The sequence below is a fragment of the Felis catus genome, chromosome E3 (assembly GCF_018350175.1).
Source record: "Felis catus isolate Fca126 chromosome E3, F.catus_Fca126_mat1.0, whole genome shotgun sequence".
NCBI classification, from domain to species: Eukaryota; Metazoa; Chordata; class Mammalia; order Carnivora; family Felidae; genus Felis; species Felis catus.
This window is the reverse complement of record NC_058383.1, coordinates 35,349,288-35,362,839: the sequence shown is the minus strand read 5'-3', so window position 1 is coordinate 35,362,839 and position 13,552 is coordinate 35,349,288. Positions and strand designations below refer to the sequence as shown.

General features: G+C 40.4%; 1 protein-coding gene across 5 annotated transcripts in view; it reads left to right on the top strand.

Moving 5' to 3' along the window:
• The window catches only part of RBFOX1 (RNA binding fox-1 homolog 1), a 2,060,838-nt gene that overhangs the window by 1,459,588 nt on the left and 587,698 nt on the right, over positions 1-13,552 (top strand). For 4 of the 5 annotated variants that reach the window (XM_045047971.1, XM_023246510.2, XM_023246528.2 and 1 more), the window contains one exon: positions 5,579-5,620. The exons of the other annotated variant lie outside the window; for it this stretch is intronic. In XM_045047971.1, the coding sequence (XP_044903906.1) occupies positions 5,579-5,620 (42 nt within the window). The remainder of the gene's footprint in view (positions 1-5,578; positions 5,621-13,552) is intronic. 5 annotated transcript variants of the gene reach the window in all.

The window sequence follows — 13,552 nt, the reverse complement described above, 5'->3', positions numbered from 1 at the left end:
GGAGTGTGCTGGTGAGGACATCCAATTCACAAAATATTTATGGGATAGGTCAGGAACATGACCCAAAAAGGAGAAGCAGGATTTTGCTACTAGAATATTGGCAAAACAATATGGGATGTCATACAGGAAAAGTTAAAATGAAACAAAACAAAACGAAAACTTAAAAACCATACGTCCACTATAGAAATTACTCAAAATGTCCTTTTTCATTATCTCCAAATCTCATTTTCCTTAATCTGCTTCATTTGAAGGACAACGTAGCTATTTTCATGGCTACTGTTGAATTTTGCATTTGATATGCTCTGTAATAGGAACATTATAATATGGCATCCCTTTACGTTATTTATGTCGGTAGGCTCCTTGTTTCTTTAAATGTCATTGTGCTTCTCTGTGTCTGACAAACCCTTCTGAGTTTTGAAGACAGATGTTAAACATATTCGTCTTGGTATTAGATAAATCAGTTTATTAAATTAATTAAAATGAAAACTATCACTGTTACAATAACAATAAAAACACACATTTCTGCAAGCCACTGATACTTAAAAGTTTTCTGATTATAAATGTCGTGCATGACATAAAGGATACTTTGGAAAGTACAGCGAACCATTAAGAAAAAAGTATCATCATCACTCTTTAATCCAATCTCCCATTTTGTTTTAGATTTAGATATGTGGTCTGTTTCAGCTAATTCTTGTATAAATAATGTGAGCTTTAGGTTGCAGTGTTTTCTTTATGTATAGAGACATTCAGTTAATGTAGCATCGTTTGTTTTGGTGTATATTGCTTTTTGTTGTTGTGTATTTTTCATTTTTGTTGTTAAAATGGTTACTCTAAGGATTACAGTACAGACATACCACACTTCTCTAAGTGAACATGGAATCAATGTTTTACCACTTCAACTGGAGTGTGGAAACTTTGTGAAAAAAATTTTTTAATGTTTTTATTCACTTTTGAGAGACAGAGCATGATCAGGGGAGGGGCAGAGAGAGGGAGACATAGACTCTGAAGCAGGCTCCAGGCTCTGAGCTGCCAGCACAGAGCCGGACGTGAGGCCGGAACCCATGAACCGTGAGCTCATGACCTGAGCCTAAGTCAGATGCTCAACTGATTAAGCCACCTAGGCGCCCTCTTTAAAAAAAAATTTTTTACTGTTTTTATTTGTGGAATGTAGGAACTTTACTGACATATGTGTCCCTTTACCCTTCTCTCTTTATGTTGGGTTTATGTTAGGTACACTGCAAATCGTGTTAGACAGTTTTCTAACTTGTCTGCCTCTAGTCATTATACATCTTTGAAAGGACTCAAGAGGAGTAGACTAGTCTATTGTGTTTTTATTTACCCTTATGCTTCACTATCCCCTTTGGAACATCTCTATAATGTCCAAATTTTCTTCTGGTATTATATTCCCTCTGTCTGGAGAACCTTCTATAAGTAATTCTTTGAGAGTGGGTCTGTTGCTGATGATTTTTTTTTAATTTCTTTAATATCTCCCCTTCATTTCTAAAGGATATTTTCATTGGAATAAAAATTCTGGATTGCCACTTCTTTTCTTCCAATACTTAAAAAAAGATCATGTTGTGCCTTCTTTTGGCCTTCCTGGTTTTTGTATGTTTGTTTAAATGAGAAATCCACAGTAATTTGAATTGTTGTTCTCTTACAAATAATGTATCATTTGTTTCTGGCTGTTTTCAAAGTGTGTTTTGGTTTTTGTTTTTGCTTTTTTCCCCCCAGTGTTCAGCAATTTGATTATATCTGGAAGTGAATTTCTTTGGGTTTACCTCTTTAGAGTTTGCTGAGCTTAAATTTATAGGCTTGTATCTTTTGCTGAATGTGGGGAATTTTTAGCCATTATTTCTTCAAATAATTTTTCTGCAGTGAACTGTGTATCTTTATTCTAGAACTCAAGTGATATCACCGTTATATCTTTTGGTATTATTCTGTAGGTCCCTAAATTTATTTTTCTTTCTCTGTGGTTTAGATTGGAAGCTTCTTTATTCATATGTACCCACGTTCATGGAGTTTTTTCTACTATATCTCTATTCTACGTTTGAACTCATTCACTGAGTTTTTAATGTGTTTTTTTTTAATTTAGGTTATTGTTTTTGCAGTGCTAAATTTTCCATTTGGTTCTTCTTTGTATCTCCTATTTCTCTGCCAACACTGTCTATTTTTTTTCCATTTGTTTATCTGTGTTTTCCCTTACTTGTTGGAACATTTTTTTTCAAAGGGAGGGGGTGCAAGTGAGTGAGGGCAGAGAGAGAGAGAGAGAGGGAGAGAGAGAGAGAGAGAGAAAGAGAGAGAAGCAGGGCTCACCTGCTTTCACCCGACGCAGAGCTCATGCTCACCCAATGTGGGACTCCAACTCACAAACTGTGAGACCATGACCTGAGCCGAAGTCCGATGCTTAACAACTGAGCCACCCAGGCGCCTTGTTGGAACATGTCTATAACAGCTACTTAAAATCTTTATTTGACCATTTCAACATCTGTGTCATCTCAGGGTCAGTGCCTGTGAATGTCGTTTCCCATGTGAGGTTAGATTTTCTGGTTTCTTTGTATACCTAGTAATTTGGGTTATATCCTGAGTATGTTGAATGTTAATGTTATAAGATGTTGGGTTTTCCCTCAGTCCTGTGGAAATTGTTGATATTCTTGTGTCAGCAGGCAGTCAATTGATCCAGTTGGATTCAGGCTGAAAGTTCTTACCTTCTTTCGGTGGATTTTGCTTCCAGTATCAGTTCTGCTGTCAATAGTCTTTGCTGTAATAGTCGGATCGTGTGTGCACATCCCAGTGGCAAGTCTGGGACCCGAGCAGTGATCTGTCCCATTCATTTCTCAAAGTCTATGGTATCTGTGTAGGTCATATACCTACACATGTGGCTCAGGCGTGAGTGTGGAGTTCACAAAAGCTCTATATGATGTCATTTCCCCAAACTCTATCCTTCCTTCCAAACTCTTTCCAGGATCCTCAAAGTATTTTTGTTTCCCAGGGCTCCTCTTTCTTGTCCTCCAGCCACAAAGTTGGTGCTTTTTCACCCTGTTCATGTAGTCCTGTGACTCAGCATGCCTTTGTGGCCAAATGGAAGAGGGCAGAGAAAAACCAGTGGGATTTTGCCCCACTTTCTGGGACCACAGCATCTCAGATCATAGAGAAGCTTTGCCTCCCCCAGATTGTTGGACATCTCTATCTGCCTGTATTTTGATGTTTCATTCTGGGTTTTTGGCTGCCTTGCATCCATGCCAGGGGATGCTGGTGAGGAGGAGGGGGCGGAACCCACTGCTTGTTTCTCCTCTTGCCCCCTCCCTCTGTAGTTGTTTGCCTTGCAGAAAGCTCAGATGGTGCTGTATGCATTCTACTCAGACTTAACATCTGCACTGAGTGGGGAACACAGGGTGAGGTGTGCTTATGACATCTTATCCAGACCCAGAACCTCATCACCACCTTCATTTAGTTCATCGCGGGGAGAAAAAACATAAAATATAATTTACCATTTTAGCCACTTTCAAGTATTCAACTTGGGGGCATTAAATGCATCCACAATATTGTGTAACCATCACTATCTAGTTTGAGAGCTTTTTCTTCTCCCCAAGTGGGAACTACAAACCCATGAAGCCATCACTCCTGTCTTTTTGTCCAACGCCCCTGGCCACTACTAATCTGCTTTCTGTCTGTGGATTTCCCCCACTTCATTTTTTAACAGTTTACAAAGATAAAATTTACATACCATAAAGTCACTTGTTGCTAGCGTATAATCCACTCTGTGTGTGTGTGTCTGTGTTCTGTGTATTTATAGAATTGTACCCATTTTTAAAAACATTTTGGAATATTACCTCCCAATGTTTCCTCTTTTATTTTTCTTCCTTCTTTTTAATGATGTATTTTACTGTAAAATTTTTAATAATTTTTTTAATGTTTATTTTTGAGAGAGAGAGAGAGAGAGAGAGAGAGTGCACATGAGAGTGGGGGAGAGTGCACATGAGAGACAGAGGGAGACACAGAATCCAAAGCAGGCTCTGGGCTCTAAGTGTCAACACAGAGCCCTATGAAGGGCTCGAACTCAGACACTGTGAGATCATGACCTGAGCCAAGTTGGATGCTTAACTGACTGAGTCACCCAGGTGCCCCTTACTGTAAAATTTTAAAACAAAAGGGAGATTGTAACATGTATGTACCTCTGTAGCTGCTTCTCCTAAAAACTAAATAGTGCCTTTTGAGCATTTTCCATTTCCGTTTTTTCACATGGTTCCAAATGCTGCACGATGTGCCATCGTGTGAACGTACTATAATTTATTTTTAATTTTACCATTATTGCACATTTTAATACTTGCAGTTTTTTTTCTTTTCACGAATAATGCTGTAGTTAATTGACATGTAAATAAACATATGTGTATATCTTTCCTTATTGCCTTCGGTGCTATTCTCAGAGGTGATATTTCTGGGTTAGAGGGCATAGCAAAACACCGGTTTATAGATTCTGGGTTCTGGCATATCCCAAAATAAAGATTCTTGTTTTTGTTTTTGTTTTGGAGAAAGTAGAAAGAAACTCTCAGTACAAAATACATAAAATATACATCAAAAGTCGGTTCCTAAACCTTCTTATCCTTTAGTAAAAGTTTCAAAAACTTGCAATATAGTGTCAGATGCAAGGAGTCAGGGGTTGCTTCATTGGTGAAAAAAAAATGAGAAATAACCAGAATACATTGTGAATGCAGACCTAGATTTTATTCCAGCCTCGCTATCTAAGCGGAAGGTAGAGTCAGCCAGTCCCCACAGAGGTAGAGTGGCCATATGTCAGGGTTTGCCTTCTCACTCCCACTTCACATCTGCTGTCGCTGGCATTGTCATTAATGTCACCCCACCCTCTCCTTTCACTCACATGCATTTTTCCCCTTTGGACAATGCATTATGTGGTCACTCTGAAGAAGCATCCTTGATTTTCAGAAGCACATTTTGGTAGGGCAAGGATGATCGATGCCTGGCAGATGTATCATGAATCTCTCCTCTTTGGGCTTATGGTGGGTATCACAAATTCATCAGTTTCTTTCTCTGATACAAGAATTGTCCTCAGAACTCCCCCAACACAGTTATATGGGGCCTTAGCTACCATCTGATTAATACTGGACCATAAAATGGATCCCATTTGCCAAGGCATGTAGGTGATGCTCCTGGTCCTTGTCGTGGGAGGAGACATCGTGTGATGGCTGGTGCCTGTCCCCAACTGTCTCGGGGGGGCCTTCAGTGAAGAATTTGCCTGTACCATTAGGGCATGAGGGATTTTCACACCACAGGAACCTTCATCCGGGGAAGATTTTGCTTCCCTCACCCTCTATGGGATCTCTGTCCTCCTTCCTCTTGAAGACTCTGGCTCATCCTAGCTGTATTTCTGGATCACACGATTGAAAATCCAAGTGAAACTCAGGCTATTTAGACCTAAAGAAAAAAAAATTAAATACATAATTAATTAATCCTGGGTCTCCTTTGAACCGAGTGATTAGAAGCAACTTTCCATTTTCTTTCATGTTGTTTTGGTACAGAACCTGCTGATTTTTTTCCCCTCTTTTTTTTTTTTCCTTTGTAGGCTTCAAGACAACAGATGAATTGTGAAAGAGAGCAACTAAGGGTAGGTGCACCTGCCTGTAAAATACTTCCTGGTTCTTGTTTCTGTATGATAAGCAAAAATTTCCTGTCTCTCCCAAGACACAGGGTTCTAAATAGCGGGCTTCATCTTAAGACTGGTAGAGTTGAAAATATTTATCCCAGCTAATTTAGTATTGATTGAGCTGGTAAATACAGTATATCTTCTTTTGAAGTGCCATTATAGTAGATATGGATTTTTTGATTTAGATTCAGCAATAAATACTTCTCTTCTGGAATTTGTTTGACATCATTGTACTCTTTTTATGTACAACACGAGGTCTAAGTAATAACAAAGGTCAAAAGGATGTCTTGCTGCTTTCTTAATGTGAATACCAGGCTGTTTGCTGAGTGGCTAAAATGCTCTCTTGCTGTTAAGTGGGGGTGGGTGAGTCACTAATATGTCAAGGGCATTTTCCAGGAGAATTCAAGTCTTCTGTAGACCTTTTAGTTTTAGTGGCATATGTGTATATTGAAGAAGGAGACAGAATTTTAAACCTCATGTGCTATTTACCTTCTTAAAAATGAAACTCTCAGTGCTCAAGTGTGTTACGCATCAATACAGGGAGAATGATTCGCTTACACATTTAGCTTGGTGGCATTGTCCTGTTCTCATGGTATCATGGTTGATATCCTTTTTGGCATGGATGTGGTATTTTAAGAAATATCAGGATTGTCTCCACTCCTCCCGTTTGTATTTTTTTTTTAATGTATTCACGTTTTGGATGGATGACTTTGAAGTCGTAAGTGGCCTAGTTTTAATGTCACTGACGGAAGTTGGCAACTTTTACTGGACAGTGCACCTTATAATTGTGTTTCTGTGTTATTATAAAAACTAGAGGAATCCGCTGCTTTCAAAATCCTAACTGTGAGGTTTTGGGGGTTGGGGGACCATTGTGCTTAAAGGGATCTAATGCCTCAGAATAATTCATTAAACTGGTCCAATGCCATTTATACACTGCCTTGTAACTTTTCAGAGCATTTACTTAATGCTGGTCTTGGATGACACTGATTTGTAGAGTTATTTTCATTTTGCAATTGCTGTTGGCATCAGGTCTGTTGCATCCTCTGTAAGACAGAATCTGGTCGTATGGAACCGAGAAAGTGGGTTGTGGATGTCTTCTTCTTTTCTGCATATTTATTTTATGTGGTATACCGTCACGGCCCTGTCCGTTAACCTCTCATCTACACCCATTTCACTCCTGAGTACCTGCGCCTACATTAGCCACCATCCTTCGTAAAATACCCTTCAAGATGTCTTAAGCTTTCCTGAGCTTTGTTATGGCTTCTCCCTGCAGTCTGAATTACTGGTTCATCCTGGTAAATAATGTATTGCAACTTCATATTTCTCTTCCTGTTTGGATGAGGACGATGGCCAGAACTAGGTCAGAGCTAGATAAGAGGAATGTGTGCTTTTGTCTCTGGGATCCCTGATAAATTCCTCAGAATTAAGATAATACTGAATCCTCTATTGCAAATGAGACTCGCCTGGCAAATTAAGGGCTGCAGGGGGTAATGAAGTGCTTGTGTGCAGTTTGAGGGATTTATTATTTTGCCTTGATGAGGACATTGTCAACAGGGGTGTGGTTTAGGAACAAGAATGGAGCCCACTACGCTCTGTTAAATAAATTCAAGCAGTGGTTTGATATAATGGGTCATATGGTTTAGTCCCAGTGTGGCTCCAGTAGCCATTATAAAATTATCTCTACTATCGCGAATCGGTGCTTTGTTCTTTGTTGCTATTGTAGTTTTTGTTTTTATATTTTTAACTAATTTATGTTTGAATCAATAGAAAACACATTTAAATCGATGGAATACACACTTATGTGCTTCAAAATTTTAATGATCCCAAAGGGAATGCTTTTATTTAAAAAAAAAATTTATGTTTATTTATTTTTGAGAGAAAGGGAGAGACAGAACGTGAGCAGGGCAGGGGCAGAGAAAGAGGGAGACACAGAATCTGAAGGACGCTCCAGGCTCTGAGCTGTCAGCACAGAGCCGGATGCGGGGTTCTAACCCACAAACCGCGAGATCATGACCTGAGCCGAAGTTGGATGCTCAGCCGACTGAGCCACCCAGGAGCCCCTCTTTTTATTTTTTTAATTTTTTTTTTATGTTTATTAATTTTTGAGAGAGAGGGAGAGAGAGAGCATGAACAGGGCAGGGGCAGAGAGAGAGGGAGCCAAAGGGAATGCTTTTAAGTCTAGCTCTTTCCTGGGAGACTCCCAGCATTACTTTGGCTGTCTGGCCTTTGACATCGATAGATATTGACTCTGTCTCCTCCTTTCCTGTTCTCTCATTTTCTTCCCTTCCTTCTTCCCTACCGCCTTTTCTTGTCTTATGTGTGTACTCAACCCCTCTATTTCCTGAAAAGAGAACTGTCTTGATTAAAGTGATTGCTTTTTTTTAATTCATTTTTTTAGGGTCCCTAAAAGAAATGTGGTTCTGTTTTCAAATGCTAATATTACTTGACCATCTCAGTGAAATGCATTTTCCTCTGGGTTTTTTGTTGTTGTTGTTGTTGTTGTTAGAAAGAGGGCCAGTGGGAGAAAATTAAGTATCTGTCTAGTTACCATCATCACTGAAGAGTGCCTGCCAGCCACACTTTAAAAAATATATTTTAAATATAGCAAGCAAGCTGCAGGTTTGCCATACAAGATGACTGGACGGACCGTGGGCATGTTGTCAAGTTCATATTTCTTCGTTAGTTCATTCTGTTATGTTCAGAATTCAGGGATACAAGTGGGTAGTTGTGAAATGCATCCCTTTTTCTTGGCCTCCTGGAAATAGCAGATAATGCAGAAAGATGCAGGTGCTCCTTCTGTTTTGTGCATGTGAACACTGTGTAGGGATCGGCATATCCCAGACCTGCTTTTCTGCTCTCCTTTCTGTTTCTTACAGATTCTAAATTAATTTTTATTCAAAAATAGACTCTGAGCTGCATATTCTATGATATATTATAAATCCAAACCAAAATTCTCTGATGTAATTAATTCTCTGATTGATTTTTTAAAAAGTTGGAGAAAGTCAAACTTTTTTTTTTCATAACCGAAGGACTTCTCAGAGCCTTTATGCAAAAATGAAGTACACAGAGGTGGATATAATATGCAACGTTTTGTAAAATCATCTCCCCACAGAACAATTTTTGGCTCAAGAATACACTCTGGGAAACACTCTTGAAAATTATATAAATTTTTTAAATTTTTTAATATTTTCCCGGTTAGGATGTTAGAGTCTGCCAATACAGAAAGGCTATGCATTATTTAAAGATAAAAACATTTTATCACCTCCTGGTGTCGGGGCTGACTCAGTGGACTTTCGGTGTTACCACAGTGGTTGGGAATCTCTGTGCTTGTCTTGGCCTTTCTTGCCTTCTTCTAAGATGAGGTCAAGCATCTCTTCCTTACGTGACATTCTCATCAGAGAGGAAGGAGAAGAGGAGGGTTTTCCTCATAGCTCTTGACTTTGATTGGAGGGAAGCCTTTTCTGTAGACGTTCTCTTTTACCATGTTAGCGAACTCTATGCCAATCACTCCCACTGTTCTGGGATCTCAGTGATTGGCCAGAGCAGCCAGGAGTCATCCCAGGGGACAGGCCCCTTGTCACCTGATGGTAAACAGGAGTTGTAGGTATCTTTGATGGAATCACCCAATAGAGTCCACCACAAAAGGAATCCATGTGGGCCCTCTCTGTTCCTCATGGTCTTGGTTTCCTGTAGGCTCCTTTCAGTGCTCCGTTCATCCCACACGTGGCCCTGGGAGCTACATCTAAAGCAACAGCAAGTGCCTGAACTCTGGCTTGTGGAATTTCACAGATGCTTTCTCTGCCAACTTCTCACAGATCACATCTCCCCATTCTACCTTTTCTACCCAGCTTGGCTCTCTCTTTGTATTTTGCCTTATGTTCTTTGGAACAGGGCCTGGATGCAGTCTTTATTCATTTCCCCTCAGTGTCAGGTAACTGACAGCACCCAGGCACCCAGGTCAGCCCCAGAGATACTGTCCATGAGCTTTCTAGCACCTGTCCTTCCCGAGAGAAGGACATCATCCAGTTATTCCTGACCAATGATCTGCCCTTCTAGGAAGGCTGTTGGACTACTCCTGTTCCCAGTGAACAAACCACGGAATAGTAAACCTGTTTATTACTCCATCCTGAGTTTTGAGTGAGCCTTCCTCTGAGCTTACATTTCATATTGTCAATGGGTTCTGTTGGGGAGCCTTCCCAAGGGGTCACCATGATGAGATCTGTACATTAAGTGCTCCTGACACTATGGGCTGTATTTACCAGCTTGTCTCAGCATCACTGGTGGTTGATGACAACAAGTCGGGTAGCGATAATTGTGCAGTTACCATAACCCAACCATCGACATTTACCTTTCTGGCATCTGGAATGACGAATGGACAAATAAACAACTATGAGAGAAATTATATGACCTCATTGTCCTCCGTCTCCCTCAGTGATCTACCAGTTAGAAAAATGGTGTGGTCATAGGGTAGGGGATCAAATGACCACATTTATTAGCATTCATATAAAATATTTGGTTACAAAGGGACCTTTTGTGCTGAGTGTATCAGATGTTGGTTCAGGGGACTGTAAACATATTTGGTCAGAACACCACTAAGCAGGCAAGGGGTTGGCTCCTAGGGGGAATCAGTATCTGTTCATGGACCAAAATCTTTATCAGCAATATGGCAAACGGATACCACGGGAGTCAGTATGAGGAGTGGTTGGGGGTGGTTAGGAGCTCTAGTTATAGACTTATGTTCATATCTCAGTTCTAAGTGTGCCCTGCTTCCTCAAAGCTTCAGTTTCCCTGGGTATAAGATAGGGATACTTTCTCACTGGATTATTGATTGGATGAAATTACTTATGAAAAGCACTTCAAAAAATGTACGCCTCATAATCAGCAATATTAGGTTGTTAATATAGTATTATTGCCAATGATTCCCTCATGCCTCTTCCTGCTAGGAATACCAGACCAGCGAATACAGATATTTGGGGGTATCTATTCCCACTCAACTCCCAACATTAAACAACAACTTGAAGGACAGATTTCACAGTTATGGCATGGTAGTATATTTAGAAGAAAACTGCCTCTCACTCAGCTAAGAAACAGTAAGACTGATTCAGGCTAGCCTAAGCAGAAAAGGCATACAAGCAGGCCTCCCAAGGAGCTTAGAATCAGAGGGCTATGAGAACTCAGGCAGTTCTTCCTCTTCCCTCATCTTCAGTGCTCCTTGTGGGTTCACTCTGGAATTTTCTTTTGGTAAAGGATCTCTTTACCTTTTTTAAGCATGTGGCACCGTTCAGCCCCTAAGGTTTATGCCGTATCAGATCCTGCAGGTATGGGTACTGTTAATGGCTCCCGATTACAGATTCCTGGAGAAAGCCTCTGATTGGCTCACTCCTGCTCATTTCACTCTGGTCCAACCAGTGGTGTCCAGGGAAGCAGGATAAATAAATCTCAGTTACCCAGGGCCAACTGCTGAGGAGGACTTGATCATCAGGGAGAGAGTCATAGCCAGTTGAGTAAATATCCCCAAGGATGTGTACCATACCCTCCAGACTGGGAGATGAGAGCCAGGCAGAGGATCCCAGGAAGTAGATTTGCTACCACCCCCCCCACCCATGTCTAGCTCAGTTTTTTGCAAAGTGTAAGACACCCGCCCTGTGTGGGACCCACCATTTTCAGGTGGTAAACATCTAGCCAAATCACTTTCCAAGTAATTCCCTTTTCAATTCTCTCTCAGTCCTTTTTATGTCAATGAGAAACTCTCAGTTTAAACTACGGTATCTTTAACAAGTATCTCAGTCATCCTGAGCCCTGTTTTTAACAAAAAGGGAGTGTGCCTCAGGCTGGGAGCCTGCAGCAGCTGAAGCATCTATCTAGACTTTGAAAACATTGTTTGCAAAATACAGTAGTTAAGAACTAGGGGCCTGGAGCTAGGCCCTACTGAGATGAAAATCTAGACTGCAATTTACTTGTGCAGGTTACTGAAATCCTGTGGACCTCCAATGCCTCCTTAGTAAAATGGACATAATTGCACATATTTCTTAAGTTGGATGTCTCTGCATATGTGTGCCCACACAAATATTAAAATAATGAATGCATATGAGTTTGTTAGAACACTGCCTAGTATAGAAGAGGGTCTTAATAACTGTTAGATATGAATGGGATTATTTTCTTCCCATTAACTCTTATTATGACCACTGATACTGGTTTTCCAATTACAGAGGCAACACAAAGTTTCCTTGGCAAATACATTGATTTAGGTTAAAAACGAGTGGCTTGAAAGACAAATATTAACTACATAATGTTACAGAGTGCCTGCAGTTATGACAAAAATTGTGACGTTGGAATGCAAATGACCGAAGTTTCAGAAAACGCTGAAATTACGGCGCCAGCTTTGTGAAAGATGGTGTCGAGCAGATCGGCATTATCAATATTTAATTCTCCAGTTAGAAGCAAGTTTCTCATTTCTGCTAGATACAAGAGTGATGTGGATTACAGAATGCAAATTGCTAATGATCATCTTGGCTTAAACCCATTGCCTTCATCCAGACATCCAATAGTGAAACTTCAGGCCGCCTTGGAAGCCAGCTATCACAATCAGAGACACATCTCCCCTTCCTCTCCCTGCCCCACCCCACCCCCCTCCGCCCCCTGGTAAAGCCCGACCCTTCCTCAGGGGCTGTCAGGGCAAGAGGAAAGGGAATGGAAGCCCCCCACTACTTGACAAAACATTGCAGCTTTCATGATATTTGGACTATAGTTTTAGGGTGGCTCACTGTAGGAGAGCCTGCTCCCATTCAGTCGTTTATTCGAGAAGTATTTTTTGAGCGGGAACTATATGCCAATCCCAGTGCTAGGTAGTGGAGATAGAACGGTACACCAAAGTCTGCACATACCTTACAGGCTAGCAGAGAAAACAGGAATTTGTCAAATAACCGTGACAAAATTGTACCTGTGAAATTGACAAACACCTGAAATGAGAGATGTTATAGAAAAGAACATCAATGGAAGAAGCTTACCTGATTGACATCCATTTATCAAACTTACCAAATTAACACTTTCAGTCCAGTCCCTTTATAGAACATACTGTTGCCTGCCCATGGCCTCCTGCAAAGTAGCTGTTTTGTACAGTCTTACCTTTCTCTCTGCTCATTGAGGTGTCTGCTTGCCAAGAGTCAGTTGTGTTTATTCCCAGACCTGCTTCTGCCAGCTGCACTTGTTATTGTAATTACATTATTTAGTGGAATATTGTGTAAACTGATGAAAAATGAGTGCAGTAAGAAAAAGAGCTGTTTCTGTGAAAACTAAGTTAATGCTTTGGAAACACTGTATGAGAGCAAGCCTCAACAATTATTCTGATTAGCTGTGAGAGGACTGTAAAACGTTAGTGGAAAAAAGAACCCTCAGAAATCTGGACAGATTCTGCAGTCAGAGCCTTTCTAATGTGTCTTAAAATGTTTACCACACTTTAAACAAAACCAGAACTGATAGTACAGATCAGAATTTCCCTATAAAGGGCCAGATAATGACTATTTTAGGCTTCATGGGCTATATGGTCTCCATTGCAACCATTTAACACTTGCCATTACAGCAGTAAGGCAGCCACAAACGAAATGAATGATTAAGGCTGTGTTCCAATAAAACTTTATTTATAAGAACAAGGGGTGGGCCAGATTTGGCCCCTTGTCCATATTCGGCCGACGACCCTTCCTAGAGTTGGAAGTGTGGGATGAGGTCTTCTATGGGAAGGATGATGAGGAATTTCAGTCAACAGAGAAACCACTCTAAGATGACACCCTGGACCCATATCAGAGATCAACAGATTAATGCACATTAATATAGTTTTAATTAAACAAAATCTTTAAGAAAGTTCTGTATCATTTTAAATTTTTTTAATGTTTATTC